This window comes from Nipponia nippon, unplaced genomic scaffold (assembly GCF_047370975.1).
Source record: "Nipponia nippon isolate SJK-2023a ecotype South Korea unplaced genomic scaffold, ASM4737097v1 scaffold_36, whole genome shotgun sequence".
Taxonomy (NCBI): domain Eukaryota; kingdom Metazoa; phylum Chordata; class Aves; order Pelecaniformes; family Threskiornithidae; genus Nipponia; species Nipponia nippon.
This window is the reverse complement of record NW_028262354.1, coordinates 377,326-405,262: the sequence shown is the minus strand read 5'-3', so window position 1 is coordinate 405,262 and position 27,937 is coordinate 377,326. Positions and strand designations below refer to the sequence as shown.

The following is a 27,937-nucleotide window of genomic DNA, read 5'->3' as shown; positions in this document are numbered from 1 at the left end:
CCCGGCTCTCCCAATGGGAACGAAGGCGGAGAGGTGAGCGTGGCCCCGGATGTGGGCGGGGCCGCACCGTGCGAGGGGGCGGGGCCGCGGCGCCGGATATTGCGTCGCGCCGGAGCCGCGGCGGCCGCCTGCGAGCGGGGAGCGGAGCGGACGGAGCTAACATGGCGGCGCCGAGCCTGGGCCGGCCTTGAGGGGGAGGCCGCGGCGCCCTCAGCCCGGGCGGCCCCGCAGCGCCAGCGGGGCCGGCACAGCGCAGTGGGGGCCGAGCCGGCGGGCATGGCGGGGGCGGCGTAAGGGAGCCCTCGGCGGTCCCTGCGGGTGAGGGGACGGGCCCAGGCCGCCCCCCCCCCTGCTCAGCGTGGCCCGGTGCCGGGCAGGGGCAGCGCAGGAGAGGCCTCGGGTGCCCGGGGGATGGGGGCCTAGGGGGCCCGCAGTGCCGTGGCCGCGGGGCCGAGCCGCTCCCCTCGGCAGCCCGCGGAGCCCCCCCTCGGGCCGGCGGCCCCTCCCCGCCCCCGCCGTTGCCGGGGCCTGACGGGGAGGACAGGGCCGTCCCCGAGCGGCGGGTGCTGGGCTTTCGACCGGGAGGGTTGGAAAAGCCGGGTGCTCCCCCGCTGCGGGGGGAGGCCGGAGCCGGGCGGCGGGAGCTGCCGGGCTGCTGCGGCATGTGCCGGTAACGGGGAGGGAAGAACCGAGCGGCGCAGCGAGGCCTCGGCCGCCGTCGGATCACCCTCTTCTGGTGGCTTAGCGCTGTATTTTGGGAGCTTTCGGCTTAACTTCTGGGAGTTCAGAGGTTTTTATTTGTTAGCGTTTAACACGGAGGTGGGGCGGCGGGGCTGTAGGGGTTGGGACGGAGCGCGGCTCCTCCGGCCCAGCGGGCGCTCTCCTGGGGATAAGCTGGTCTTAGGGAGCTGGTGGGGAGGAGACGGGCGCTCTCGTTGTGAGTGAACGCGAAGGAGAAGGTATGGGCTGAATTTTAAAAGAATAACCCAGTTCAGATGACCTTCTCTTGGCTTTTTTATTAAGGTTTATCACTTAACCCGATCCAGTTTCTGGAGGAGTTGCTATACTAAGAAAGCAAATCGAGGTTTAAGGTATTCTGAGCACCCTGCCTGTCGCCTGGGTTTGTGAGGGCGGCGTTAAGTCCTGCCGGTAAGAAGGGAACAGGGGAGTTAGTTCTTCAGGAATGGTGTCTGTAAAAAAAGAAATGACCTAGAGAGCGCAGGGCGAGTTCCGGACTTTCCTTTTCCTCCTCCCTGTGTCAATAAATTATTAAGTAGGAAAAAAAGAAGGTTTTTGGGGAAAAAAAAAAAATTGGGTGGCTTCTGGCAAGTCGACCAGCTTTAACACTGACCGCCGATACCCGACTCTGGAAGTTTGGCTTCCCTGCTACAAGAGCTGTACGTCAAACTCTCTGTAGGAGCTTCCGTGGTTTTGTTGGGTAGTTTATTTAAAAAGTCAAGGAGAAAAGGGGATAGAAGACTTCTTAGAAACACTCTCGCTTGGCCGCTGTTGGAATCGCGGATATAAGCAAGACCAGAAGAGCTCCTCGCTAAGGTGGGTGTTCCTATGTGTTTGGTTTTTTCCCTAATGTACTGAGGCTTCGCCCACCCCTCCTCTCCCGTAAGGAGCTGCTCGCGTGAGCCTTGTGCTGTCGGGAACGGATTGGGAGGGGCTCAGTCCTCCGCGCACGGAGCCTGGCCTCACTGAGATTTGTATCTCGGGTCCGATGGGTGCCTGCCTGCGTTCGTAACTCTGCGGTTGGCCTAATTGTCCTGGCTCGGAGCAGTTTGGGAAGCTTGGCTGCAGGTGAATCCTGATCAGGCCTCTTTTTGCTGTTGTAAAGGGCGAGATGGGTAAAGCCGGCTGCCCAGTGCCTTCCCCATGAGCTGCTGGGAGCGATCCAGGGCTCCGGAGGGGACCTGGCGGCGCTGTCCAGCTGACGTCGCTGGCGGCGCGTCCCCTGCCCGCGCTCCCGTTTCCATGGCTCGAGCGTCGCGTGCGGTTACGTGCCGGCGTAAGGGAGGCTTGGGGAGAGCAGTTCCGGTGCTGCTGGGAGTTTCCAGCTTTGGGATTTGAGTTAGGATTTTCCTCTTCTCCCTGCTGGTGTGTGGCGGCTCGGGCGCTGTTCCCGGCTGGTGGTGGTGGTGGTGCTGCTCCGTCTCGGCACCCTGGCAGTAACCCGAGAGGGGTGTTTCTGCAGGGTGCCCTTGCCGGGCCGGTGCTGGTCAGGGCGGGCATTACTGGCATTGGAAATCAAGGCTGTAGTTGCCACTCAGTGGCAGAAATTAGATTGGGGGATTAATTGAGGTGGCAGGAATTAGACAGGGCGATGAATGGAAGGGAAAAGCACTTTGTGCACTTAAAAATAAAAATCCCCCCCAACTAAACCCATGCACCAAAAAACCCCCCCAATCCACCCTGAAACAACGGCAAGCAGAACTATTTCTGCATCTGGCCCGTTCTCGTGGGGTTACTGGCACTTTGTCTGGTGACGCAGCGTGGCTGAACGCTCCCTCCTCCTCCTCCCGCCTCCCCTGCCATCGGGTGTCCGGGGACGGCCGTGCGCGCTCGTCTCCTGCCGGTGAAATCGAGTGTGTTTTGCTGGGCTGGGACTAGCGGCTTTGCTGTAATTCGTCGTGGGTTTAGGATTTTTTTTCTGCCTTGTGGGCGTTATTGTACTGGCTCAGACCCGCTGTCCCCTCACCAGCGCTGACCCAGATACACCATGCCACAGAGGGAAGGTCAAAAAAAAGAAAAAAACCTCCAAAGAGGACAATTGTGGATTAATCTTATTTCTTCTCAGCTCCCTTTGATCGCTTCGTCTTCTGCAGAGCAGGAACCGTCAATATCCCCGCTTTTCTCATTAATCCATCCTGTCCCATAGCGAGTTTGCCGCTGCGGTTACCTGTCCCACGGGTGCGATGCCTCGGGGTGACGAGAGCGCTGGGACGGGTGTTGGGGTGGCCGCACCACGGTCACCGCAGCCAGCGTCCCATCTGCCGGCCCGGGAATCGGGAAGATTCGCCAACCGTGCGGCCAGGTGTTTGGTCCCACAAAAAAGCAGCAGGCGAGTGGCCTCGGCGAGTGGCTCCCGAGCCTGTGGCCTGGCCGGCGCAGTCCCGGGCTCCTGGGAGAGGAGGCAGCTACAGGCTGAGGTTTAGGGCCAGGACTGCTGTCCCGACGGATGGGATCCGTGCCCGCAGCTCGCCAAACGCGTGCGGTGAGCTGCGGGGCGGCTGAGCTCTTTCCCAAAGAAGGAGAGGGGAAGAAACGCAGGTTTGGCGTGATGGCGACCACGGGAGCTGTCGGGAGGAGAGCTGGGGTGAGCCCGGCAGCCGGAGCGACTCCAGACTAATTGCCCTTCGCAAGGCAGTTTCAAGTTGAAGGTGTCTGCAGAGGAGAGGAGGAAACCTCCGGCTTAACTGCTGCTGGGGTGGCGAAACCAAAGCGCTTGGCTGTTTGTTTCTGTTTGCGTTTCCTTCTCTTTGGTAATCGAGGGCCTTGGGAAAGTTGGCGTTTGGGTTCTGGTTCTGCCTCGGGCTTCGCGCGTCTGCCGAGGCTCCGCGGTGCCGCTCATCCGGCTCTTCCGCAGCCGGTCCTCGCCCGAGCTGAGCAGGATCGGGTCTGGTCTGCGGCGAAAGCGCGACTAGGTGTCTCCCTCGCATCTGTTTGCAGCGTGCCGGACGGAGGAGGCTGGGACAGGGCTGCGCTGGAAAATTCATCTCAAAGCCAATTCTGACTTGGAGTTGGTATTTGATTTCCGTGCCCACCCAGGCGGGAACGCGCTGTCGGGAGGGGCCTTTTTGTGGTACTTACCTGAACTTCAGTGGCACAAATCCCCGGCATCCGCATGGGTTAAGTCAATGTTTGAGTAAGTCTCAGACTGATTAACCGTGGAGCTTTGTAGGCACCAAAAGCTTGTTTTTCCTGTTCACCTGAAATTATTGTAATGATCCTGGAGCGCTGCGGAAGGTGTGATGTGCTGCTCGTTTGTGCCAAGGGTGGGCAGGGGTATTCGGGGACGCGTGTGCCTCGTCGCTTCTGCCCCGGTACGGCAGAGCCACGGCACAATTGGCCAGCCGGGGCACAAGCAGCTCCTCATCTCCTGCTGGGAGATCTTTCCTGCTCCGAACACTCACGGTGGGGCTGTTCCTTGAGGAAAATCACAGGATTTTAGGGGTTTTTTTAATGTATGTGCACAGCAAAGCGCTCCAGCCTTCCGATCCTGTGGGTTTAAGGCGGGAGGAGAGCCAAAGGCGAGGGGAAGTGGGGATCTCTTCCAAGTAGCGGCCGCTGGAATCCCCTGCTTGACAATAAATTTAACAGCTTTCTGTGGTTTTGGGTGGTGCAGCTGTAAGGAGCTGCCCCCCGGGACTCAGTACTTCCCCCCACATAAAGTCTCTTTCTGCGGAATCTCCTCTTGTTGTGTTTAGGCAGCACAATGTCAAATTACTTTTTTTTTTTGCCTCCCTGGAAGAAAAAATGCAATGTAATTCCAGGGCGGTTGGTACTAAATAATCAAAAGATAGCGTCTGCCTAATTTCTGCCTTGGGTTTGTGCAATTTGGCGCTCGGCAAACCCGACTGCAGAAAAATGAGCTGTTTTAAATGAAATGCTATAGGAGAGGGTCCCAGAGAGCTGCGCCCGGCGCTTGCCGTTGCCGCGGTTCGGGTGGTTCCTCCCGGTTTCGCGGGGCCGGTGGAAAGGGCGCTGCGCTGGGGACAGAGGGCGGGTTTCTGGGGCTGCCTGGGGAAGATGTTGTGGTGTAAACCCACTTATCAGCTAATTGCCTGGGCGTGTGGTTTATGTTCAGTTTTTCATCTCGGAGCTGCTTACAGGACACTGAGAAGAAAGCAGAGACCTCGCCTCGCGCCTCCCGTGCTTGTTTCTTTTGTATTTTGCTTTGTGTGGGAATATTTGGAGCTCCCACTGCAAAACCCGGGACCGGAGCATGTGTGCGACGCCCGCAAAGCCCAGCGGCAGGGTGGGAGCGGAGCGGGGCTGGCTGCCACTCGAGCCACCGGGCCGTCACGCGAGCGGCGCGTGGGTTCGTTTACTGGCCGACACCGGTGCCACAGCACCAAAACCGGTCTGGATGCAGCCAAGGAGCGCCGGGGACTTTACCGTCAGCTTGAAATGTGGCTTTTGGCAAACACTCTGGTTGCTCTCGGTGTTTTTTCTGCTCATGACCGTGACGATCAAGACTAAGGATTGTTTGTCTCCTTTTTTTTTTTTTTTTCCACACTTCTATTCTGTGTTCACGCAATTACCATGTGCTGCCCGTTGATATTCTGTAGTGATGCAGCCGGAGCTCCTGGTAAAGGCCTCTCCAAAACGGCCCTTCACAGGGTTCACAAGATGGGAGAAATCCGTTCCCTCTCCCAGGATGCAGCCCAGCGCTCCCACTTCCCTGTGGAGCTGATGTGGCTCGGCCCCTGGGGCAGGGGGAGCTGCTGGAGAAGAGCTGGGGTGCTTTATCCTGGTTTTTCTCCCCTCTCTCCTGCATGGAGATGGCTACGGGCTGTTTGCACCAAGAAATATCTTCAATAGAAGCTGCATTTATACGACTTTTCCACTTGGGGGGAACCTATACAGTATATAGTGCCATCTCCTCCCCAGCCAGAGCTGTCAGACCAATTTCAGAGCAGCAGTCACTCAACACATTTTTAATTTAAGCTATTTGCATTTTACAATAGGAATTTAAAACCCTGCTGGTGCCCTGCTAGATGGGTGGCCGCCGGAGTGGAGACGGGCCCTGTCGAGGGCTCCCCGTTCCTCTGCCTGCCCGGGGCCAGAGCGTGAGTCAGAGGCTGTGCCGGGAACGGACGGGAGATTCCTCCCGGTGTCCCATGTTTACGCCACCGTCTCACTGTTTTGGGAACCGTAACCAAGCAGAGCCGCTCCGTGGTGACGCCGGCTGGGCTGGGGTGAGCTCCCTGAGGGGAGAGGGAGCCGCGGCCCGGTGCTGCAATCCGACTGCAATCTCGGCTCTTGCGTGGCCGCTGGTCCGGTGTCCCGTGGGGAGGAGGGCTCCTGACGTGGTTAAACTAACGAGGGCCGTCGCTTAGGGTATATCCAGCAGCGCATGACTCCCCTGTACGGCATGCGTGCCAGCGCACCGAGGGCGTGCGCGATGCAGGTGCCCTTTTGCCACCGGGGCTACCACCAGCCCCGAGCCCGAGCCGCTGCAGGCGCTTCAACGCACTTTGGGGGTCCGAAGCCCCCTCCCAGTAGCTCTGGGGGTAAGCCGTGCAGCATGGTTCGCTCCTCACCCGATAGCCGCGTGCCCCGAGTGACTGGCGTTGCCGAATGGCTCATCACCGGCTCCTGGCGTGAATCATGGCTGACTTCGTGCAGTGGCACAGTGCCGTCCCCGTTGTGGGACGCCTTAATGTCACCCGCTTGGCTGTGACAGTGCTCGATCCTTGAAGGAGGCCAGACAAGGGCCGCAATTCCTGCGGGTCTCTCCTCTTTTCAGCTGGGTGCGTGACTCCCTGCAGCTCTCGGTGAAGAAATGAAGCTGCCGGTGCCGCTGAAAGAGCCGGGTGACGGCAGGGTGATGGGGAGCTTCCCCGGGGGGGCTGTAACCGGGCGAGAAACCTGCTGAGATGAGGAGGGTGAGCCCCGAGTCGGCCGCTGAAGCCAATCCGACGAGGCTCGCTCTCCTCTGACTTTGAAGCTGAACAGGTCGGGGCCTGCCGAGCGGCTGATTTGCTTCTCCCTTGATGTTTCGGCACAATACCGGTGGCTGCACCGAATGGCTTTGTGCGGTTAGCGCCCGCTGGTGCGGCGGCAGGGGGTTTAGCTGGGGCTGTCGAGCCGCCTGCTCGGCTTTGCCAGGGGACGCGGGGCCTCGTTTTGCTGGGGTAGAGGACACCGGTCCTCGCCTGGGCTGTGGTCTGGAGCCCTGCCACTGAGTGCCATAGCTCGTGGGCGTTTCTGCCAGACGGTGTTTGGGTTCATAAGTTAACGTGGCAGAGACCTGTCGGTGCTGGCAGAGCCCGGTGCCGTTGGTCTGGTACCCAACCCTCGATTTTTGTTGTAAGATGCTCCAGCAGAGGAAAGAACAAGTCGCTGCTGAGCATGGAGATGTGGTGGAGGGATGTAGAGTGGGGTTTTTCCTCAAGTATCGACAGGGAAGGGATTAAAGCCTGTTGGCCCTCTTTGTCTTCTAGGGTTGCGGCGCTAAGAGGAGCTCCCGGCTCGGCGCGTGCCGGCAGCGGTGCAAGATGGCCACCTTCAAACGGAGCCGAGCGCAAGCCTGGCCGGAGGAACGGGGCGACCGGGAGCACGGGCTCTACAGCTTGCACCGCATGTTTGACATCGTGGGCACCCACCTGACCCACCGGGACGTGCGGGTGCTCTCGTTCCTCTTCGTGGACGTGATCGACGATTACGAGAGGGGGATGATCCGCAGCGGCCGGGACTTCTTGCTGGCGCTGGAGCGGCAGGGCCGCTGCGACGAGACCAACTTCCGACAGGTGTTGCAGTTGCTGCGGATCATCACTCGCCACGACCTGCTGCCCTACGTCACCCTCAAGAGGCGACGGGCCGGTAAGTGACGCCGCTGGCAGCCTGGCCTGCTCCCTAACGAAGCTCGCGTCCTTATTCAGCCCTCTCCTGTTTCTCCTCGCTGACGCCCTGCAGGCGTGGTGGTTAGAGGACCCCGGGGACAAACGGCTGCCAGGACAGCGGGGAAATGCAGGCAGAGGAGGCAAAAGGATATTTTATAGGGTTTTAGCAAGCGCCCACGCACCATCTTGGAGGGGTTAAAGCCTCGTTTTGTTTCTGGCAAGCGCCGAGGTCTCCGTCTTTCTTCGGCAGCAGAGAACTGGGATTCCTGCTGTGTGCTGTGCAGCTCCACGACTCCCAGCTCTGAGCCTCTGACCCCTGGCTCTCCCAGCTCCCGCTGCTCATCTCTAGTTTTTAGGGAAATGCTCCTTTCGACCCGAAGTCCGACCTGGGGCGAGATGCCGTGGGCAGCGCCGGGGCTGTGCCGGGGTGCGAGGAGGGGAGGCTAGCAGCTGCTGTGCTCGGTGTGCCGTTGGCTTCGGGGGAAACCCGCTCGTCCTCTCGGGGCCGAGGCGAGTTTGGGGAGATGACCGATGTCCTCCCGAGCTGGTGCTGTCGGTCCTGCAGTGTGCAGCACGCAGAGAGGCCGGGGTGAGAAACCCTTGTCCAAATTCGGATTTATTTTCCTCACCCATTTTCTGGTGGGATGCCCCAGACTCTCCTCTTTTGGCCACTCCTTTTCCGCTCGCTCTCTCCTGGCTTGGAGACCCCAGCAGCGACCCGGCCCTTCGGATCTGGGTAATTTGGTGGGGTTTTGGTCACTGCCAGGCTGAGCCGATCCCTCACCCTCCACTGGCTTGGCCCTGTGCCTTTTGTTGACAAAAAACCTGAATTTACAGTTCAAAGAACGTACCCAAATTAACCAGAAGTGGAGGAGTCATGAAGGAGAGCGCACTTGTTGCAGGGGATGTGTAAGGCAGCTGCTCCAGCAGGATTCAACCTCTGAAATTTGCATCTTTTGCTTTAAATTAGGATAATTGGGCTTTCTTGGCAGTTCCAGGCTGCTGAGTCTCCCCGGTTTCTGCTCACACCGTGGGCAACGGTGCCGTTCCCCGCCAGCGCTTGGGAAAGCAGTGAGCGCAAGTAGAGGCAGGCATTAAAAACTCCCCGTTGTTAGGGGGTGAGAGGAGGGACAGCCGCGCGGGTGTGAACAAACCCTTTGAGCTGGGGCTGTCACCAGGAGCGTGGTCCCGCGCTGCCTGCGGCCTCCGTCCTGCCCTGGGGGGGAACTGGATCGGGCGGCTTGAAAATTAATGGGGTTTTTTGCTCAGTCGCTTCCTAACCAGTATCGGGACGGGGACGCTGCTTTTGGTGGCAGCTGCTGCCTTGTGCCGCTCCGAAACCCCAGAAACTTCCAGCCCTGATGGACCTTGCAGGATGGAGCCCGAGCGCAGGGCAGCCCTGCCCGCACCTACAGCCCTGCCTCTGCGGCTCAGACCAGATGCCACGAGGATTTTCCCGTTATCCGGCCTTTTCTGGGAGCCGGGAGCACGCGCTCTGCCCCGTGCGCGGCTCACGGACGCGGCTGTGCCAGGGATGGATCCCAGCCTGTTCCCCTGCTGTCGCTGCCGGCTCCGCTGCCCGCAGGCCCCCCTCGCAGGGCAGCTGGCACCGCGGCTCGGTGCAAGCGGCACGTGAGAGGCTGTTTACCAGCGCCGGTGCAATCCTCCGGCCCTCTTCCTGTGCACCACGCCAAGAATAACTGGAGGAAAAGGGAAGGCAGCGGGCGGGCACGCTACGCAGACCAGCTGTGCGGTGCTTGGATTGGGGAGGTTTCCAGTGATGCCGATTCCACGGGGCATGCGGGCGGGTCCGCGGCTCTGCGTCCCCCAGGTTTGGGGGTGTTGGAGCATTATTTTTGTCTCTCGAGCAGCGCTTTGCTTGTTGGGTGCAAAAATCCGAACTGAAGGGGCACTTGGCTGCTGTACCTCGGCTGGCTGAACCCAGGCCAGCCCTCCCCGTGTCAGGTTTTGGTGATTTCGGGGTGAGACGGGTGGAGTGATACTAAAGTGCGATACCTGCCTGCGGTCCGGGAGCTGGAGGTCAGCGTTCGTGTCCCTGCACGCTGCCGCCGTGCGAGGAGCGATGCTCCGTACCTGTGAGATCTCCTTGCCATGTCTCCAGCCGCGCTTGGGTGGAAAGGGTTTAATTAAATGTGCAAAAATAGCATTTCAAAAAGCTTTATTAAGAAAGGCACTTTACATGTGGTTTATAATGCACAGTGCTTTGCGTTTACAGAGGTGGGATTGATTGGAAGGAAGTCTCCTCTGGCCTTAACGAGCTGACTCTCGTTTCTGGTTCCCGCGTCCTTCCAGACCTCGCAGCAGCCAGGTCTCGTCTCCTTCTGCCTCATTCATATTCATGGCTCCGCAAAGGAGCGAAACCCTGTCCCGAATTAGCTCGGAGCGGCCGGGGCCGGCTGGGCGAAGGCAGAGAGCGGCGGGGGCAGCCAGGGAGACCCGCGGCCTTGGCCGGCTTCGGTCTGGCGGGGATGGGAGGGATCCTGCCCGGGGACAGCCAGTGCTCTGAGCTCACCCAGCTGGACAAAAACAACCTGCAGAAAATGTCCCAGCCCGCAAAAACAACTTTTTTCACCCCAGAATGTTTGCTCAGCAGCTGCTTCTGCTCAGCAGCTTGACTCTCCTCAAAACCCCGTGTCCTGCCCGCGTGTTACTTCCAAAGTTTGGTCTGCTGAAGTCGGATAAATAACGTAGGCTTAACGTTCTGGGTGTAGGCCAGTTTATCCTAAGGCATTTCAAGCAGCCGGGTCCGTCCCGGGGGCCTGGAGCTGCCACTGGGGCTGCAGGGGAGGAGGAGCGGTGGCTGCTCCCCCAGACCTTTGCTCGGACTGACGCGAGCTCGCGTAGGGAGTGCGGGATGAATCCAGGGCTGGGCTGAGGGATCGCCAGGTACATACGACCCGGTACTGTGCCGGCACGGCGGCCACCGCGGTGCAGGAGCGGCATCGGAGGCGCTGCCTGCCTTGGCCAGATTTTCTCCCACGGGATTGCGTGTGTGACGCCGCGGGCCTGCTCGGAGGCTGGGTGTTGGGAGTAGCTCTGGTAACAAATGGACACGGCCTCTCCTGCGCCCCGGCTGCAGCTTGGCTCCCAAACCCAGCGCTTCCGAGAGGACCGGCTGGAGAAACGGCCGCTCGACGTGCTGCTTCAGCATGTGCTGGCACCCGCCGTGTCGGGAGAGGCCTCGCTCCTGCAGGGACCCGTGTCCCCTCTCTCTTCCAGTGTGTCCGGACCTGGTGGACAAGTACCTGGAGGAGACGTCCATTCGCTACGTGACGCCCCGGGCTCACAGCGAGGCGGAGCACGGGCTTGGCCACCCCCACAAATCAGGTGGGAACCTCGGGGCTTGGTCCGTGGGGATTTGGGGATTCAGTCTGGGGGAATTCAGCGGGACCATCCTGCTCTTCCCTTGTCTGCTCCCACTGGGAGCACGGGGACTCGCCTCTGGCTGGCGGTGACGGTTCCGTCCCTGCTGAAGTGACGTCTGACCCTGCTGCCGCGGTCCCCGCAGTCTGGGGGACCATCGAGCGTGGAGTTTGACGTCCCTTCCCTGAACCGCAGTGCTGTGGGGAGGCCGCTTGGTCTCGGGGTGCGATTTGGGGTTCCCCTCTCGGGGCTTGTGCGGGCTCCTGGAGCTGTCGGACACCCCTCAGGACGAGCATCTGGGATGGGGGAACAACCGGGAGGGTGACAGCGGTGTGGGAAGGAGGGGAGGGCTGGCGCTTGGCTCGGGAGGGAGCAGAAGTGCTCAAACACAGGTTTGGAGCGCACCCAGCGAGGGTGAGCGGCTCCTCGGGGCGGCCCCAGCCAGAGCAGGGGGCTCAGCGTCCCCTCTCCCCGCGCAGTGCCTCCCCACCACCCCGTGGTCTGCTGCTCCTCCGCGGGACCCCAGATCTGTACCAAGCGGCCCGGCCGCGGCAGGACCCTCCTCAGCAGCCAGCGCAAGAGGAGGAAGTCGGCGACGCCGGACCCGAAGGAGAAGCAGACCTGTGGTAAGAGCCTCGGGGGGGCTCGCGGGGTTTGGGGGTCCCCGGCCCCACGCCGGAGCACTCACCGCCCTCCCCGCTTCCCTCAGACATCCGCCTGCGAGTCCGAGCCGAGTACTGCCAGCACGAGACGGCGCTGCAAGGCAACGTCTTCTCCAACAAGCAGGACCCCTTGGAGCGTCAGTTCGAACGCTTCAACCAGGCCAACACCATCCTGAAGTCCCGGGACCTGGGCTCCATCATCTGTGACATAAAATTCTCAGAGCTCACCTACCTCGACGCGTTCTGGCGCGATTACATCAACGGCTCTTTGCTGGAAGCCCTCAAGGGTGTCTTCATCACGGACTCGCTCAAGCAAGCCGTGGGCCACGAAGCCATCAAACTGCTGGTCAATGTGGACGAGGAGGATTATGAGGTCGGGCGCCAGAAACTCCTGAGGAACTTGATGCTGCAGACGGCTCCCTGACGGCTGCTCGGTGGGATCCAAGCTTTTTCCTTCTCTTTTTTTTTTCTTTTTTTTTTTTTTTTCTAAAAGAAAAGGAAAAGATGATTGAAACCCCTGCCCGGTACCGTGCAGCTCTGGGCTTGGAGCCGCGGGGAGCGCCGGAGGCTTACGTGTGTCCTCACCCCTTTCCTGTCCTGTCACCTCCTCTCTCGCTTCGGTTTCCTTTTTTCTCTTTTATTTTGTATCCATTAAAAACAACAACAACAACAAAGGCAAAAATCCTGCCTGGGGCGCATCGGTGGCGAGGCTGGGCAAGCCGGGGGGCTCGGCGGAGGTTTGTACCGGGGTGGGCTCGGCCCTGCGGTGCCTGTGCCGAGGTCGGGGTGGCTTTGTCCCCATCCTGCCCCTCTGTCACCGTCCCGGGGGGCTCCGTGTGCCAGGGGCGCCCCGCGGGCAGCATCCCCCCCGTTTATCCCCCGAACCCCGCCGCTGCCTCGGGGGGTTTCTCAGGAGTAAAACCGTCCCCTGGCCAGGCCGCGTCCGCGGCGTCCCCCGGACCATGTGCCTTCGTGTCCCCCTCCCCTGCGGGGGCCGGGGGGAGGACCAGCGCCGAGGGACGCCCCAAAGCTCTTGCCTGTCCCCTCCGCCTCTCCCCTCCCCTCCGCGGCTGCCTGGCTCTGCCCCTCCCCTCTCCAGCTGGCAACTGGGACAAAGTGGGATGAGAGGCAGGTTGGGGTGGCACGATCTGCCTGTTGCTGGCAGCAGGCAGCCGAGCCTCTGCCTGCTCTCTGCCCGCGCACGTCGGAGGGTGGCAGGCAGCGTCTGGTCCTTGGCCACGGCCGCCCGTCCCCAGAGAGCCCCCGAAATGGCCGCTCCCCCCCAGCCTCTGCCTGGGGGCCCCAGGGTTTTGTTTTTTGTTGGTTTTTTTTTTTTCCCCCCCCAGCTCCATCCTGGTTTTGTGGTTTTTCTCCCTGTTCTGCTTGGCCTCCGGGGGTGCGGATCCCCTCCAGGGTGGGGGCAGCCCCCCGGGACTCGTGGTGCTTGTGGCCCCCGGGGGCGCGCAGCCCCCCTCCGCTTACGGACGATTCTGGCACAACTTGGTGTAATTTCTGTGACTTCTGTATTTTTTAAACTTCAATATAACGGTCATATTCCCTCTGTAGCTTTCGGGTTTCTTGAAATAAACATCTACTGCAGCGCCTGGCTCCTTCCTTCTGCCCCTGCCCGCACCGGGGGGACCCCGGCCCCCCCAGCAGCACGGGGGCTTGGGGGACGCTGAAACCAAGGGTGGCGCAGTCCTGGCTGCGGCACGGGGAGCCCTGAGCGCGTCTTCCTGCCGCGTTTTTGGGGAGAAACAGTCTGAAACAGAGTGGATGTGACCCCGCTCTGGATTTTACCGTACCAGAGAGGGGCTCACGGCGCCGGCGCCAGCCCCGCAGCCGCCACGGTGCCGTAGAGGTCAGGTCGGCGGTGGCTGTGCACCGGGATCTCGCGGCGGATGCGGTGCAAGTAGTCGAGGTCGATCTCGGCGTAGCAGAGCCCAGGTCCCTCGCGGCACTGGGCCACCACGGCGCCCCAGGGGTCCACCACCAGCGCATGGCCGTAGGACGTCCGGCGCTCGTGGTTCTTCCCGGTCTGGGCGGCTGCCACCACATAGCACTGGCTCTCGATGGCCCGGGCCCGCAGCAACACCTGCCAGGGACACGGCACTGCTGGTGGTGCCGGACTGCAGCCCCCAGGGGGGACGCGCGGCAGAGAGCGGAGTTTGGGGGGATGGCGGTGCCCCCCTGGCCCTTAACCACCCAAAAAAGAGGCTTTTTATCTTAAATTGGCCCCTCCTGGCTGCAGGATTTGTCCCTGCTCGCTGCTGGAGAGCGCTGGGGTGAGGGCTCAGCCCCGCGGGGGCCAAGGGAGGACGGCGAGAGCAGCGGGAGCCGTGGGGCAGAGCTCACCTCCCAGTGCGCCGAGCCCGTGGGGACGGTGAAGGCCGAGGGGTAGGTGAGGATCTCGGCGCCGGCGCGCCGCAGCGCCAGCGAGATCTCAGGGAAGCGCAGGTCGTAGCAGACGGAGAGGCCGAGCTGGCGGGGACGAGGAGGGGACCTCAGCGAGGACGCGGCACCCGGGCAGAGGCGAGGGGACTCGAGCCAGGGGAGCCCCTCGCCCCGCAGGGACCCCGTACCTTCCCCGCCGGCGTGCTGACCGGCGCCACGATCTCGGCGCCGGGGTTGGTGAAGCTGCTCTCCTTCATGGTGACGCGTCCCTCCAGCTCCACGTCGCACAGGTGGGTCTTCCTGTAGGCGGCCACGAGGCGACCTGGGAACGAGAGGGTGCGAGGAGGGGGACGTCCGCGGCGCCGGGGACCCCCGGTCAGCGGGGCAGGCCGGGGGCTCTCACCTGCGGGGTCCAGCAGCGCGTGGCAGTTGTAGATGCGCCGCGTGGTCGGCCAGTCCTGGCCGCGCTCGTGGAAGCCGCCCAGGGACAGCCACAGGCCGCAGTCCCTGTGGAGAGGGAGCCGGCGTCACCGTGGCTCCGCCGGGGATGGGGACCCCGCAGCCGGCACCTGCGGCTCCGTCTCCGCCACCGCGGTCTGCGGGACGAGCGCGGGGGTCCTCGGCGGTACCTGGCCAGCTCGGCATAGCGTCCCATCAGGTCCCCGTCCAGCGCCTCGGCCAGGCTGAGGGTCTGCGCCGCGTCAGAGCCGATGTAGTCGAAGCCCTCGGGGAGGAAGACGAGGCAGGCGCCGCGACGAGCCGCCTCCCGCACCAGCCCGGCGCAGGCGGCGAAGTTCAGCTCCTTGTCGGGCGTGGAGGTGACCTGGCCCACGGCCACCAGCGGCTTCAGGCCCGGGGCACCCGCCATGGCGCGGGGCGAGCGCGGGCAGCTGCGGCAGAGCGCGGACGTCAGCCCCGGGGACACGGGCCGCCCCAAGGGGACCGCGGCAGCCCCGGGGCCAGCACGGGTCACCCCCCGCGTGCCTGGGGTACCTGCCCGGGCTACCGGAGCTGCGCGGGCGTCTCGGGGCGCGCGGAGGAGCCGGGAGCAGGCGGCGCAGCGGGGTCCGGGGCACCGCTCTCAGCCTGGGGCAGGGGGACGCCGGGGTGGGGATGGGGGTCCCTGTGCCGGGGGGGACGCGGCCCCGGGGGACCCACGGCCGAGGGGACGGCACTGGGGGGCTGCAGCCCACCGGCCCCCTCCTGCGGCCCCGCCGCCCCCAGCCCGCCTGCAGCGCCCAGCTCAGGCCCCAACTGCCCCCGGCATCCCCCAAACTGCCCCCGGCACCCCCAAACTGCCCCAGGACCCCCCAAACTGCCCCCGGCATCCCCCAAACTGCCCCCGGCACCCCCAAACTGCCCCAGGACCCCCCAAACTGCCCCCGGCACCCCCAAACTGCCCCAGCACCTCCAAAACTGCCCCGGCACCCCCCAACTGCCCCGGCACCCCCAGTTTCCCCCAGCTCTGCCCCACCTCAGCCCCCCCCCGGCCCCATCAGCCCCCCCAATCGCCCAAGTTGCCCCAAGGCCCCCCCGGCCCGTACATGTCCCGCCGGCGGCACCGAGGGGACGGGGACAAAGTCCCCCCCGTCAGCCGCGCCCGCAGCAAAGATGGCGCCGGCACCGCCTCACCGGGCAGCGCCGCTGCCCTCTACCAAGATGGCGCCCGGCCGGGCCACGCCCCGTTTCCGTTCTGGACCGGAAGGGGCGCGGCCCGCGCCGCGGGAGGTGCGGGAAGATGGCGGACAGCGCGAAGGGGCGGCCGGCGGCGGCGCCGGCTGGGAAGGCGCTGACGGCGGAGCAGGTCCGGGCCGGGGAGCGGCGGGGGTCCCGGGGGGGGCCCTGGCACCCCGGGGGGGGGTCCCTGGCCCCGGGGGGGGGGTGTCCCGGGCACCGGGGGGGGGGTCCCGGGGGGGGGAGGCCGCGGGCAGTGGGGGTCCCGGCCCCGTCACCGCCCCTGTCCCCGCAGGTGGTGGCCCGGTTCAACCGGCTGCGGCAGGAGCAGCGGGGCCTGGCCTCGAAGGCGGCCGAGCTGGAGCTGGAGCTGAACGAGCACAGGTGGGAGGGGGGGGCCGCGTCTGGGGGGGGTCGGGGCCGCGGGGCCTTCGCCGCCTCAGCCGCCGCCTCCTCCTCCTCCTCCTCCTCCTCGTCTTCTTCCCCCAGCCTGGTCATCGAGACGCTGCGGGAGGTGGACCCCACACGCAAGTGCTACCGCATGGTGGGCGGCATCCTGGTGGAGCGCACGGTGAAGGAGGTGCTGCCGGCCCTGGAGAGCAACAGGGAGCAGGTGAGGGACCCCCGGCCCCCCGGGCCCTCCCGCCTGCCCCCCCCGGCCCCCCGGGCCCTCCCGCCTGCCCCCCCCGACCTCCGGGTCCCCGGGCCCTCCTGCCTGCCCCCCCCGACCCTCGCTTTCTCTTCCCACCCGGCTTTTCCCAGATCAGCAAAATCATCGAGACGCTGAACCAGCAGCTGCAGGCGAAGGGCCGGGAGCTGAACGAGTTTCGGGAGAAGCACAACATTCGGCTGGTGGGGGAGGATGACCCCAAGCAGCCCCCGAAGGAGGGGGCCGAGGGGGCCGGGGCCAAGGGCGGCTCGGCCGGCGTCCTGGTCTCGTAGCTCCCCCGCCCTCCCCCTGCTTATTTAGTGCTGCTCATGTTGTGTTTTTGTTAAATAAATGTCTGGTTTTTTTCCTTTGGTCAGGGGCCAAGCGTGGGCGCTGAGGGTGGCTGCCGCTTCCCAGGCTCCGGGGCGGAGGAGGGGGGCCAGGAAAGGGGGGTGCAGCCCCGCGGGAGCCAGAATGGGGCCAGAGCCCCGCAGCGTGGCTGCCCACGGGTGACCCGGTGCCACCGACACTCGGGGGGTGCTGGCTCCAGGCTGGCCTCGGCCGTTGTTTTCTTGTTCTGGCCGCGAGTCGCTTTCCCGGGGCCAGCCGCATTCTTGGGCGGCCACCAGCCGCTGGCACCCCTGGCCCTGGGGTGGTGGCCAGCGCTGGAGCCGCTGCCCCGGCAGGGACCCCAGGCCCGGGGTGGGGGGAGCCGTGGCGGGGTGCGCACACGCGTGTGCTGCCGGAGCTGTGGACACGTGTGGACACGTGTGCGCGCCCCAGAAGGCGGGGACTGGGGGGGGGCAGCCCGGGACACACAGCCAGGAGGGGACGGGAGCCCGGCAGTGGCACCGGGGAGGGAGGGCGTCACCGTCGCCCTGAGCGAGGCAGAGGTCGGCGTGTGCCGGTGCGTGCCGGTGTGCGGCACCCCAGGGTGCGGCGGGGGGGGACAGGAGGGGATGTGGCTGTTGTTGACTGTACACAGCCCCCGCCCGTGGTGTCGCCCGCCACCGGGCCCGGCCGGTTCCCCGCGGCCGCCGGCCCCATATAATGCCGGTGACGCCTAGGCCGGCGGGGGACACCATGGAGGGGGCTGGGGCGCCGCGGCTGGCGGAGGCTGAGCGGGAGAGTCTGCTGGGCTCCGTCCATGGCGTCTCAGGGCCTGGTACCGCTGGCGGGGACGCGGGGATGGGGACACCAGCAGCCTTTTTGGCCCCAAAACGGGGTCAGGAGGGGGGACGGGGCCAGGGGAGCAGCCGGGGATGGGGTTGGGGACGCGGGGGCTGCGGGGCGGCTGGGGGACAGGCTGGGGTGACGGCGGTCTGTCCCCACAGTGGTGACGGCCACCCGCATGGCGGGGGCGGCCATGTACGAGCTGGTGCGCGTGGGGCACGCCGAGCTGGTGGGGGAGATCATCCGGCTGGAGGGGGACATGGCCACCCTCCAGGTCTACGAGGAGACCTGTATCCTGCGGCACCGCCTGTCCCCACGTCCCCTCCCCGCCACCCCCTCCACCCGCTTCCCCGTCCTCTGTCCCCCCATCCTCCCGTTCCCCGTCCCGTCTTGTCCCCCCATCCTCCCGTTCCTCCTGTCCCCTCCCGTCCCCCAGCTCCCCGTCCTGCCCTTCCTTTCCCCCCCGGCCCCCTCCCTGCCTGCCCCTGTCCCCCCTCCTGTCCCTCCGGTCCCCCTGCTCTGTCCTGCCTCGTCCTGTCCCTGCCGTCCTCTGCTGTCCCCTTGTCCTGTCCTCCCTGTCCTTCCCTGACCCCCCCTCCTGTCCTATTCCCTTGTCCCCTGTCCCCGCCGTCCTGTCCCTGCCCTGTCCCCCCCATCCTGCCCTGTCCCCCCACCTTTTCCTGCCCTTTTGCTCCCCCTGTCCCTGTCCACATCTCGTCGGTGGCCTTTCCTGAGCGCGGGGGCAGCGGGGGTGCGGGTGGGGGACCCGGTGCTGCGCACGGGGAAGCCGCTCTCAGTGGAGCTGGGGCCCGGCATCCTGGGCTCCATCTTCGACGGGATCCAGCGCCCGCTGCGGGACATCGCCCAGCTCACCCGCAGCATCTACATCCCGCGGGGCACCAACGTCCCCGCGCTGCCCCGGCACCTCACCTGGGACTTCGCCCCCAGCAAGAACGTCCGGGTGAGCGGGACCCGCCGGCGGGAGGGTTGCCCATCGGCGTGTCCCCATGTGCCTCCCGGGGACGCGGGGACACCCCTTCTCCCAGCGCCCCTGGGGGGGACGCGGCCCATCCCCGTCGGGGTCCCGCATCCTCACGGCCGCCCCCCGCCAGGTGGGGAGCCACCTCACCGGCGGTGACATCTACGGGACGGTGATGGAGAACTCGCTCATCCAGCACAGGATCATGGTGCCGCCCCGCAGCCGGGGCACCGTCACCTACGTCGCCCCTCCCGGGCACTACAGCGTCTCGGTGAGGGGGGACGGGGGGCGGCGGGCGGCGGGGCGATGGCTGGCGGGGTCCCCTCTCCCCGCTGCCCTGCCCGTCCCTCCGTCCCCGCAGGACGTGGTGCTGGAGCTGGACTTCCAGGGCAGCGCGGAGAAGCTGACCATGCTGCAGGTCTGGCCGGTGAGGCAGACCCGGCCCGTGGCCGAGAAGCTGCCGGCAAATCACCCGCTGCTGACGGGCCAGCGGGTGCTGGACGCCCTCTTCCCGTAGGGACGGGGAGCGGGGTGGGGGACAGGGGTGGGAGATGCGGACAGGGGTGGGGACGGAGATAGAGCTGGAGCTGGGGATTGGGGATGGGGACAGGGATGGAGATGGAGATAGGGCTGGAGATGGGAATAAGGGACAGGGATGGGGACAGCAACAGAGCTGGAGATGGGGAATGGGACAGGGATGAGGGACAGGGATGGGGATGGGCAACAAGGAAGGGGGACGGGGACAGGCGTGGGGACAGTCCTGCTGGGGGAAAAGGGGCTGGGGGCTGGTGGGTGTCATTGGGGGGGGGGTCACGCTCACTCCGGACAGTCCCCAGGAGGGATGGGGATGGGGACCGGGGTCCCCCCTGCCTCCATGGGGACGTAGCGGGGCGCTGTCAGGGGACTGCAGCCGCCGCTCTCTGCTGTCCCCACGCGTCCCCGTCCCCAGGTGCGTGCAGGGAGGCACCACGGCCATCCCGGGCGCCTTCGGCTGCGGCAAAACCGTCATCTCCCAGTCCCTGTCCAAGTACTCCAACAGCGACGTCATCGTCTACGTGGGCTGCGGCGAGCGGGGCAACGAGATGTCTGAGGTCCTGCGGGACTTCCCCGAGGTGGGGACGGGTGGCACGGCGGCGGGGTGGTGGCCAGCCGAGCACTGCGGGGCCGGTGGCCGGACGGTGACAGTGACGCCGTCCCCAGCTCACCATGGAGGTGGACGGGAGGACGGAGACCATCATGAAGCGCACGACGCTGGTGGCCAACACCTCCAACATGCCGGTGGCCGCCCGCGAAGCCTCCATCTACACCGGTGGGTCGGGGGCTGCTGCAGCAGGGGGGCGTATGTATGGCTCGTGTGAGCGTGTGCAGCCTGTGTGAGCGCACACGGGCACATGTGAGTGTGCACGTGCCACGAGGCCACTTGTGCACCCAGCCACACGCGTGGGTGGGTGCACAGATGGGCAGCCGTGAGCTCGCCGGAGTGCGCAGCGAGCGTGGGAAGGGCGCGTCAAGCGTGCGAGGGGCATGCGCCGAGCGTGCGAGCCGTGTGCCGCCGGCGCAGGCATCACGCTCTCCGAGTACTTCCGCGACATGGGCTACCACGTCAGCATGATGGCCGACTCCACCTCCCGCTGGGCCGAGGCGCTGCGCGAGATCTCGGGGCGCTTGGCTGAGATGCCGGCAGGTGAGCGTTGGTCTCGGGGAGGCAGGGGAGAACCCCTCGCTCCTCCGCCAGCCCCGAGGCCCCGGTGAGGGGCTCCGGCCGCCCCGGTGACGCCACGCTCCCCGCAGACAGCGGCTACCCGGCTTACCTGGGCGCCCGCCTGGCCTCCTTCTACGAGCGCGCGGGGCGAGCGCGCTGCCTGGGCTCCCCTTCCCGCGAGGGCAGCGTCAGCATCGTCGGCGCGTGAGTGCGGGGGGCCGCGGGGCGGGGGCAGCATGGGGGACCCCCACCCTGGGCACCCTGCCGAGCCCCCCGCCTGCTGTCCCCCGCAGCGTGTCCCCGCCGGGAGGGGACTTCTCGGACCCCGTCACCTCGGCCACGCTGGGCATCGTGCAGGTGAGCGGGGCGCACAGGGGACCCCCATCCCGGCGCAGCCTCCCCTGACCCCTCGTCTCCCCCCCAGGTGTTTTGGGGGCTGGACAAGAAGCTGGCGCAGCGCAAGCATTTTCCCTCGGTCAACTGGCTGATCAGCTACAGCCGGTACCTGCGGGCGCTGGAGCCCCACTACGAGGGGCTGCACCCCGAGTTCCCCGCCCTGCGCAGCCGGGCCAGGGAGATCCTGCAGGAGGAGGAGGAGCTGGCCGAGATCGTCCAGCTGGTCGGCAAGGTGGGATGGGACGTGGGATGTGGGATGTGGGATGTGGAATACGGGATGGGATTGGGATGGGGATGGGGAGATGGGATGGGATGGGGATGGGGGAGATGGGATGGGATGGGGATGGGGGAGGTGGGATGGGATGGGAATGGGGATTTGGGACGGGGACAGGAGGGGATGGAGATGAGGATGGAATTGGGGATATGGGATGGGGTTGGGGTGGGGATGAGGATATGGGATGGGGACGTGATGAATGGGGACGCGATAGGATGGGGACATAGGATATGGGATGAGATGGGGATGGGGACAGGGGATAGGGACCCCAGGCCCGTCCCCCCGCAGGCGTCCCTCGCCGAGGCTGACAAGGTGACGCTGGAGGTGGCGAAGCTCCTCAAGGACGACTTCCTCCAGCAGAACGGCTACTCCTCCTACGACAGGTCCCCCTGCAGCCCCCAGTCCCCCCGCAGCCCCCGGTGCCCCCCGCAGCCCCCACTACCCCCCCGGCCCCCGCCCTGACCCCCCCGGCCCCCCCAGGTTCTGCCCCTTCTACAAGACGGTGGGGATGCTCCACAACATGGTCACCTTCTACGAGCTGGCGCGGCACGCCGTGGAGGCCACCGGGCAGGGCGAGCGCCGCGTCACCTGGGCCACCATCCGCGAGAACCTGGGGGACATCCTCTACAAGCTGAGCGCCATGAAGTTCAAGGTGGGCATCGGGGGCTGTGACCCCCATTGGGGGGTGCAGGGGGTGATGCCACCGTCTCCCGTGTGTCCCCAGGACCCGGTGAAGGACGGCGAAGCCAACATCATGGCGGCCTTCACCCAGCTCAACGAGGAGATGCAGGCGGCTTTCCGCAACCTGGAGGACTGAGGGGGGCAGGAAAAGGGGGGTACGGGATGGAGGGGTCCCCCCAGGAGTCCCCGGCCCAATAAAGGGCCCGAGGAGGCACTTGGCCTCCAGGTGTGGTTTTCCTGCGGTGGGTGGGAGCGTCCGGTTCCGTCCCCGCGGGCGCTGGCACCGGACCCTCGCCGGGGGGGGCGGGGGGTCCCTTTCCTGCTCCAGCCGGGAAAGGAGAGGGGAGGAAAGCCGGGGGGGTCGGGGGGGCAGCGCCCTCGGGGCCTGGGAGGATCGGGGGGGGTCGATGTGGTTTGGGGGCTGAGCTGCCCCCCTGGCGAGAAGCCCACTTTCTCCATGCTGAGCCCCGGTGGATTCGGTGCACGCGTGGGGGACCCCGGCGGGAGGGGCAGGGACGAGCTGCCTGCGGTGGGGCAGCGGTGGGACACGGGGACGACTGTGACCCCCGGGGTGGGACACAGGGGTGACAGTGACCCCCTGGACCACCCTGAGCATCCTCTGGCAGTGGGGACAGCGACCCCCTGGGGGACACATGGAGGTGACAGTGACCCCCTGGGTGGGACATGGGGATCACGACGACCCCCTGGGTGGGACAGGGGTGACAGTGACCCCCTGGGTGGGACATGGGGATGATGAGGACAACTTGGGTGGGACACGGCGGGGGGGGGGACGGGGACGGTGACCCCCTGGACCATCCCCAGGCGTCCTCCAGTGGCGGGACACGGGGGTGACAAGGGAGGTGACAACACCAGGACTCGGGGGGGGGGGACACAACACACGCAGCCGGGTGCTGCGGGTGCCTTTGGGGGCCCCCAGGGCGGACACCGGGAAGGAGCCGCCCGCCGCAGGGCTGGATCGGGCCCCTGGGGGGGTCCCTGCGCGTTCTCCCCCCGGGGCTGGCGGGGTCTCCCCGGGGACGCCCCAAGCCAGGGGGACCCGGCGTGGGGGGCGTGGGGGGCGCGGGGCGCCCCCGCGGGGGCCCCGCAGCCCCGGGGGGGTCCTGTGTCACGTCCCGCCCCCGGCCGCCCCGGCCCCCGCCCCGCCCCGCCCCGCCGGAGCCGCCGCCCGGAGATGTGGGTGCTGCTGCTGCTGCCCCTGGGGCTGGGCTCGGCCCTGCTGCCCCCCGGTGGGTGCCGCTGGGGGGGCTGGGGGGCTCGGGGGGGGGTGCTGGGGGTGCAGGGGCTCCGGGGAGTGCAAGGGCTGCAGGGGCTGCCGGGGGGTGCAGCGGGTGCTGGGGGTGCAGAGGGTGCTGGGGGGTGCTGGGGGTGCAGGAGGTGCAGGGGGTCCGGGGGTGCAGCGGGTGCTGGGGGACCGGGGGGGCTGGGGTGTGCAGCGGGTGCAAGGGGTCCGGGGGGTGCCGGGGCACCGGGAGCACCGACGGGCACTGGGGGGCTGCAGGAGACAGCAGGGCTCGGGGCTGGGGGCGATGTCCCCGTCCCTGTCCCCGTCCCTGTCCCTGTCCCTTCCCACGCCCCTGTCCCTGCCTCCGTGTCCCTGTCCACGTCCCCATCCTGGTCCCGGTCCCGGACCGGACCGGCAGTGGTGGTGGTCCCCGAGTGTCCCACAGCGGTGAGTCCCTGCCACGGCCACGCCGCGGGACGGTGACAGTCCCCAGGGTCCCCAGCAGTGTCCCCCCCCCATGGCCACGGGACGGTGACAGTCCCCAGGGTCCCCAGCAGTGTCCCCCCCCCATGGCCACGGGACAGTGACAGTCCCCAGGGTCCCCAGCAGTGTCCCCCCCCCATGGCCACGGGACAGTGACAGTCCCCAGGGTCCCCAGCAGTGTCCCCCCCCATGGCTGCAGGACGGTGACAGTCCCCAGGGTCCCCAGCAGTGTCCCCCCCATGGCCGCGGGACGGTGACAGTCCCCAGGGTCCCCAGCAGTGTCCCCCCCCCCATGGCCACGGGACGGTGACAGTCCCCAGGGTCCCCAGCAGTGTCCCCCCCCCATGGCCGCGGGACAGTGACAGTCCCCAGGGTCCCGCACCGGTGGGTATCCACACTGGGTGGGTGCCGGTGCTGGTGACAGTCCCCGTTGTCCCCAGGCCCCTCGGCATTGTCCCTGTCCTGCGGCCCAGCCAAGCCAGCCACGGGCCACGGTGACCCATCGGAGGGCTGCCGGGTGTGCCGCAGCCCCCACCGGGGCCAGGTGCAGGCCAATGGCACGCTGGGTGCCAGCGTCACCCTGGGGTGCCCCGTGGCCGGCGTCCCCCTGGGCCGGCTGCAGGCCATGCACTGGCGCTTCTGGGGCGGCCCTGCGGGCGCCGAGGCCACCGTCTGCAGCCAGCACCGCGGCAGCCTCTGCTGTGGCCCGCTCTACCGTGACCGCGCCACGCTGCGGGTGCCCAGCGGCACCCCGGGGGTGCTGGTCCTGCGGCGTCTGCGGGACGAGGACGCCGGCACCTACACCTGCCTGCTGCTGGGCGAGGACGACTGCGCCTGCGGGGAGGTGACGCTGCTCCTCAGCGGTGGTGAGTGGCGGTGGGGAGCCCCTCACCCCGGCCTCGGGGCTGCGGGGATGGTGGGAGCCCCTCACCCTGGCATCGGGCCTGGGGGTGCTATGGGGGTGGGAGCCCCTCACCCTGGCATCAGGCCTGGGGGTGCTATGGGGGTGGTAGGGGGTGGGAGCCCCTCACCCTGGCCTCGGGGCTGCGGGGACGGCGGGAGCCCCTTACCCTGGCATCAGGCCTGGGGGTGCTGGGGGGGGGGGGGGGGGAGGGGGGGGGCAGTGCGGGCCCCTCACCCTGGCGGCAGGGCTGTGGGTGCTATGGGGGTGGGGGGCAGTGGGAGCCCCTCACCCTGGCGTCGGGGCTGTGGGGCTGTGGGCAGCCCCTGAGCTGGTTCCCCCCCCCCCAGGTGCCCCCTGCAGCCCCCCCTGCTCCGGGGCCCCCCCTCGTGGCGGCTTCGGCCTCGGCCTCCTCCTCCTCCTCCTGCTGCTGCTGCTGCTGCCGCCGCCGCCGGCCCGCGGCCCGTGACCCCGGAGCACGCGTGCCTGTGCACGTGTGTGCGTGAGCGTGCACGTGTGCGCGCGGGCACGTGTGTCTGGGCACGTGTGTGTGTGAGCGTGCGTGTTGGCGTGAGCGTGCGTGTGAGTGTGTGTGTGCACATGGGCGCGTGTGCAAGGGGGCACGGGGTGCGCGCGGGTGTGCGAGGGCAGCGTGTGTGTGTGCGTGGGGGGGTACGGGGGGGCACGCGTGGGGGTGCGTGTGCTCGGGGGCGTGCACACGCGTGTGCACGAGCGTGCCCGGCCCCGTGTGACAGTGTGTGCGCAGGGGTTGTGCGTGCCCGCCTGCCAGGGCACACGCGTGTGCGGCGCGTGTCCCCCCCCGCGTCTGCCACCCAGGGTGGCACCAGGGACAGCCCCGGCTGACGCCTCCTCGGCCACCCCCGGCAGTGACCCCCGGGACTCACACCCCCAGTGTCCCCAGTGTCCCCATTCCCAGTATCCCCATCCTCCCTGAGCCCAGTGTCCCTCATGTCCCTGGTGTCCCCATCCCTGGTGTCCCCAGTGTCCCCCATGTCCCCATAGTCCCTGCTGTCCCCAGTGTGCCCCATGTCCCCATCCCCAGTGTCCCCGGTGTCCCCAGTGTCCTGTCCCCAGCCAGGTGGCCGCGGGGTCCCCAGCCCTGCCCGGGACTGATCCTGCCCGTGGTGATGGCACCCACTGTCCCCAGGGTGCTGGCACCCCGACAGGGGACACGGGGGGGACCCTGGCTGTGTCCCCTGCCGCCCCGGTGTCACCCCGGGGGGACGCTGGCGGGGACAAGCCATCGCCGCGTCAGCACCCAGAGCCTTCCCCACATTGTGTCCCCGACAATGGCAGTGCCACGTGCGTGGCCTTGCCCCCCCGGGGCCCCTGTCCCCTTCCCGGAGGGACAGAGGGACAGCGGGACAGACGGCCATGGGGCACCCAGCTGGCGGGTGCTGAAGGTGAGTGAGTGGCCGGGGGTGGGTGCCGGGGGGGGTCTGTCCCCAGTGTCCCCAGCCGCCTCCCAGAGGTGCCACCCCTGGCCCCCTCACGGTGTCCCCTGGAGATGCCCCTGGTGTCCCCTGAGGTGCCACCCCCGGGGACCCCCGTATCCCTGAGATGCCACCCTGGCTTCCACTGACAGCCCCCGTGGTGTCCCCATGGGTGTCCCCAGCGTCCCTGGAGATGCCACCCCTGCGTACCCTTGTGTCCCCTGGAGATGCCACCCCCGGGTACCCCCGTGTCCCCCGGAGATGTCCCCAGGGTTGTCCCCAGCGTCCCCTGGAGATGCCACCCCCGGGTACCCCCGTGTCCCCTGGAGATGTCCCCAGGGTTGTCCCCAGCGTCCCCTGGAGATGCCACCCCCGGGTACCCCCGTGTCCTCCAGAGATGCCCCCACGGTTGTCCCCAGTGTCCCCTGGAGGTGCCACCCCCGGGTACCCCCGTGTCCTCCAGAGATGTCCCCATGGGTGTCCCCAGCGTCCCAGGAGATGCCACCCCTGCGTACCCTTGTGTCCCCTGGAGATGCCACCCCCGGGTACCCCCGTGTCCCCCGGAGATGTCCCCACAGTTGTCCCCAGCGTCCCCTGGAGATGCCACCCCCGGGTACACCCATGTCCCCCGGAGATGTCCCCAGGGTTGTCCCCAGCGTCCCCGGAGATGCCACCCCTGCGTACCCTTGTGTCCCCTGGAGATGCCACCCCCGGGTACTCCCGTATCCCCCGGAGATGTCCCCTGTGTCCCTTGGAGATGCCACCCCCTGGGTGCCCCCCTCCCCCCAGAGATGTCCCCTGTGTCCCCTGGCGCTGTCACACCCGGGTCCCCCCCGGGGGGTGGCAGCAGCCCCACAGCCCCTGCCCGGCGCAGGGGGATGCCGGCGAGCGGGGGGCTGCTGTGCGGGGCCAGCGGCCTGGCCCTGCTCCTGGCCGCCACCGCCACCCACTTCTGGCTGCAGCGCCGGGCGCCCGGCGGCACCGCCAGCCTCGGGCTGTGGCGCGCCTGCCTCGGGGGGCACTGCCGCCCCCACCCTGGCACCCCAGGTAGGCACTGGTGAGATGAGCTGTGCACGGCCTCTGCGGGTGGGGATGGGGGGGGTCACTGATGCGCTGATCTGTGCGTGGCCTCTGCAGGTGGGGATGGGGGGGTCACTGCTGCACTGAGCTGTGCCTGGTCTCTGCAGGGTGGGGATGGGGGGAATCACTGCTGCGCTGAGCTGTGCACGGCCTCTGTGGGTGGGGATGGGGGCGGTGTCACTGCTGCACTGAGCTGTGCCTGGTCTCTGTGGGTGGGGCATGGGGCCACTGTCCTGGGCATGCAGCCACTCGGGGTCCCGTGTCCCCGAGGTGTCCCCAGCGCCTTCCCTCCCCTTCCCCAGCCTTATGGGAGGCCACGCGGGTGCTGATGCTGCTCTCGGTGCTCACCGCCGCTGGCGGCCTCGCCCTGGGGCTCTCCGTCGTGGCCAGCGCTGCCCGGCGGGCGCGTGCCCGCGTGGCTGGCATCACCCTGCTCCTGGCTGGTACGTGGGGACGGGCTGGGGCACACGGGCCTCGGGGACTGTCCCCAGGGGAGTCACTGCTGCGCTGAGCTGTGCACGGCCTCTGCCCGCCCGGCTCGGGGCTCGCAGGCCGGGCTGGCCCGTGCCGCTGACCCGTCCCCTCTGCCCGCAGGTCTGCTGGCGCTGCTGGGGCTGGCGGTGTACACGGCCGGCACGGTGAGCCTCCTGGGGCCGGCCCGCACCGCCTGGCGCTTCTCCTGGTCCTACATCCTGGGCTGGGTCGCCGTTGTCCTCACCAGCTCGGCAGGTAGCGGTGCCCACGGGGCCTGGTCACGGCTGTGCTGAGCTGTGCCCGGCCTCTGCAGGGCTGAGCTGGGCCCAGCCACGTGCCCAGGGCACCCGTGGGTGGGGGGTGGCAGCGAGGGCCCCCATGGCCACACCGAGCTGCCCCACGCCCCATGGCCTCCTCTCTCCTCCCCAGGGCTTTTCCACCTCTGTGCCGCCGCCAAGGACCCGTCTCCGGAGAGCTCTGATGTGGTGGGTGCCTGAGGGCCCCCGGCGCCTCGGGAGGCCCCCACTCCCACCCTCGCCCCCACCCTCCTGCCCACAGGAGTCGGGTGGGGGCACCCTGGGGTGCGGGTCACTGCTGTGCTGAGTTGTGCCCAGCCACTGCTGTGCTGAGTTGTGCCCGATCTCGGCAGGGCTGAGCTCCCCCTGTTCTCCCACCCCCTCGCCCCCACCCCTGTTTTTCCTCCCCCTTTCCCCCCTCCCGACTTTTGCTGTGCCAATAAACGGCCGTGCCCCCCCGCGGG

General features: G+C 67.1%; 5 protein-coding genes across 9 annotated transcripts; 4 read left to right on the top strand and 1 right to left on the bottom strand.

The window, feature by feature from the left end:
* Nucleotides 1-109: 109 nt before the first annotated feature.
* DEDD (death effector domain containing) lies at nucleotides 110-13,220 on the top strand. Its single transcript, XM_087771932.1, has 5 exons — nucleotides 110-1,554; nucleotides 7,176-7,554; nucleotides 10,815-10,922; nucleotides 11,438-11,584; nucleotides 11,668-13,220. Exons 2-5 carry the CDS (start codon nucleotides 7,230-7,232, stop codon nucleotides 12,042-12,044), a joined length of 957 nt encoding a protein of 318 aa, XP_087628058.1. The 5' UTR covers nucleotides 110-1,554; nucleotides 7,176-7,229; the 3' UTR covers nucleotides 12,045-13,220.
* Nucleotides 13,221-13,425: 205 nt separating this feature from the next.
* On the bottom strand, nucleotides 13,426-15,683 carry NIT1 (nitrilase 1). Of its 3 annotated transcripts, XM_087771929.1 has the most exons (7): nucleotides 15,559-15,652; nucleotides 15,008-15,100; nucleotides 14,644-14,904; nucleotides 14,418-14,521; nucleotides 14,203-14,336; nucleotides 13,976-14,101; nucleotides 13,426-13,715 (listed from the first exon to the last, which is right to left on the bottom strand). In XM_087771929.1, coding segments are annotated over exons 1-7 (999 nt in total). In that variant the 5' UTR covers nucleotides 15,561-15,652; the 3' UTR covers nucleotides 13,426-13,436. The 3 variants fall into 3 exon arrangements, with proteins under 3 accessions (XP_087628055.1, XP_087628056.1, XP_087628057.1); XM_087771930.1 differs by lacking the exon at nucleotides 15,008-15,100 and having other exon boundaries at nucleotides 15,559-15,683; XM_087771931.1 differs by lacking the exon at nucleotides 15,559-15,652 and having other exon boundaries at nucleotides 15,012-15,094.
* Nucleotides 15,684-15,695: 12 nt separating this feature from the next.
* On the top strand, nucleotides 15,696-16,709 carry PFDN2 (prefoldin subunit 2). Its single transcript, XM_087771934.1, has 4 exons — nucleotides 15,696-15,818; nucleotides 15,984-16,072; nucleotides 16,178-16,301; nucleotides 16,451-16,709. Exons 1-4 carry the CDS (start codon nucleotides 15,753-15,755, stop codon nucleotides 16,628-16,630), a joined length of 459 nt encoding a protein of 152 aa, XP_087628060.1. The 5' UTR covers nucleotides 15,696-15,752; the 3' UTR covers nucleotides 16,631-16,709.
* Nucleotides 16,710-17,364: 655 nt separating this feature from the next.
* LOC104014444 (V-type proton ATPase catalytic subunit A) lies at nucleotides 17,365-21,756 on the top strand. Its single transcript, XM_087772036.1, has 14 exons — nucleotides 17,365-17,502; nucleotides 17,672-17,800; nucleotides 18,257-18,471; nucleotides 18,623-18,760; nucleotides 18,851-19,002; nucleotides 19,439-19,601; nucleotides 19,690-19,798; nucleotides 20,051-20,173; nucleotides 20,281-20,395; nucleotides 20,485-20,548; nucleotides 20,616-20,819; nucleotides 21,150-21,244; nucleotides 21,342-21,513; nucleotides 21,586-21,756. The coding sequence occupies exons 1-14, from the start codon at nucleotides 17,388-17,390 to the stop codon at nucleotides 21,676-21,678; spliced, it is 1,887 nt and encodes a 628-aa protein (XP_087628162.1). The 5' UTR covers nucleotides 17,365-17,387; the 3' UTR covers nucleotides 21,679-21,756.
* Nucleotides 21,757-22,720: 964 nt separating this feature from the next.
* Nucleotides 22,721-27,912, top strand: LOC104014443 (uncharacterized). Of its 3 annotated transcripts, XM_087772626.1 has the most exons (5): nucleotides 22,721-22,789; nucleotides 23,709-24,134; nucleotides 27,006-27,146; nucleotides 27,298-27,432; nucleotides 27,607-27,912. In XM_087772626.1, exons 1-5 carry the CDS (start codon nucleotides 22,735-22,737, stop codon nucleotides 27,672-27,674), a joined length of 825 nt encoding a protein of 274 aa, XP_087628752.1. In that variant the 5' UTR covers nucleotides 22,721-22,734; the 3' UTR covers nucleotides 27,675-27,912. The 3 variants fall into 3 exon arrangements, with proteins under 3 accessions (XP_087628752.1, XP_087628750.1, XP_087628751.1); XM_087772624.1 differs by lacking the exons at nucleotides 22,721-22,789; nucleotides 23,709-24,134 and adding an exon at nucleotides 24,664-26,670; XM_087772625.1 differs by lacking the exons at nucleotides 22,721-22,789; nucleotides 23,709-24,134; nucleotides 27,006-27,146 and adding an exon at nucleotides 24,664-26,670.
* Nucleotides 27,913-27,937: the final 25 nt, after the last annotated feature.

What these genes read in the sequence shown, in the direction of transcription:
- DEDD (XM_087771932.1), top strand. Translation starts at nt 7,230, where the DNA reads ATGGCCACCTTCAAACGGAGCCGAGCGCAAGCCTGGCCGGAGGAACGG. An exon ending in CCTCAAGAGGCGACGGGCCG is followed by an intron (nt 7,555 to 10,814) that starts GTAAGTGACGCC and finishes TCTCTCTTCCAG; the next exon opens with TGTGTCCGGACCTGGTGGAC. An exon ending in TGGCCACCCCCACAAATCAG is followed by an intron (nt 10,923 to 11,437) that starts GTGGGAACCTCG and finishes CTCCCCGCGCAG; the next exon opens with TGCCTCCCCACCACCCCGTG.
- NIT1 (XM_087771929.1), bottom strand. An exon ending in TCAGCACGCCGGCGGGGAAG is followed by an intron (nt 14,102 to 14,202) that starts GTACGGGGTCCC and finishes CGTCCCCGCCAG; the next exon opens with CTCGGCCTCTCCGTCTGCTA. An exon ending in CGGGCTCGGCGCACTGGGAG is followed by an intron (nt 13,716 to 13,975) that starts GTGAGCTCTGCC and finishes TGTCCCTGGCAG; the next exon opens with GTGTTGCTGCGGGCCCGGGC.
- PFDN2 (XM_087771934.1), top strand. Translation starts at nt 15,753, where the DNA reads ATGGCGGACAGCGCGAAGGGGCGGCCGGCGGCGGCGCCGGCTGGGAAG. An exon ending in AGGCGCTGACGGCGGAGCAG is followed by an intron (nt 15,819 to 15,983) that starts GTCCGGGCCGGG and finishes CTGTCCCCGCAG; the next exon opens with GTGGTGGCCCGGTTCAACCG. An exon ending in TGGAGAGCAACAGGGAGCAG is followed by an intron (nt 16,302 to 16,450) that starts GTGAGGGACCCC and finishes GGCTTTTCCCAG; the next exon opens with ATCAGCAAAATCATCGAGAC.
- LOC104014444 (XM_087772036.1), top strand. Translation starts at nt 17,388, where the DNA reads ATGCCGGTGACGCCTAGGCCGGCGGGGGACACCATGGAGGGGGCTGGG. An exon ending in GTGCTGGACGCCCTCTTCCC is followed by an intron (nt 19,003 to 19,438) that starts GTAGGGACGGGG and finishes CCCCGTCCCCAG; the next exon opens with GTGCGTGCAGGGAGGCACCA. An exon ending in TCCTGCGGGACTTCCCCGAG is followed by an intron (nt 19,602 to 19,689) that starts GTGGGGACGGGT and finishes CGCCGTCCCCAG; the next exon opens with CTCACCATGGAGGTGGACGG.
- LOC104014443 (XM_087772624.1), top strand. Translation starts at nt 25,851, where the DNA reads ATGCCACCCCCGGGTACCCCCGTGTCCCCCGGAGATGTCCCCAGGGTT. An exon ending in CCCCCACCCTGGCACCCCAG is followed by an intron (nt 26,671 to 27,005) that starts GTAGGCACTGGT and finishes CCCCTTCCCCAG; the next exon opens with CCTTATGGGAGGCCACGCGG. An exon ending in CATCACCCTGCTCCTGGCTG is followed by an intron (nt 27,147 to 27,297) that starts GTACGTGGGGAC and finishes CTCTGCCCGCAG; the next exon opens with GTCTGCTGGCGCTGCTGGGG.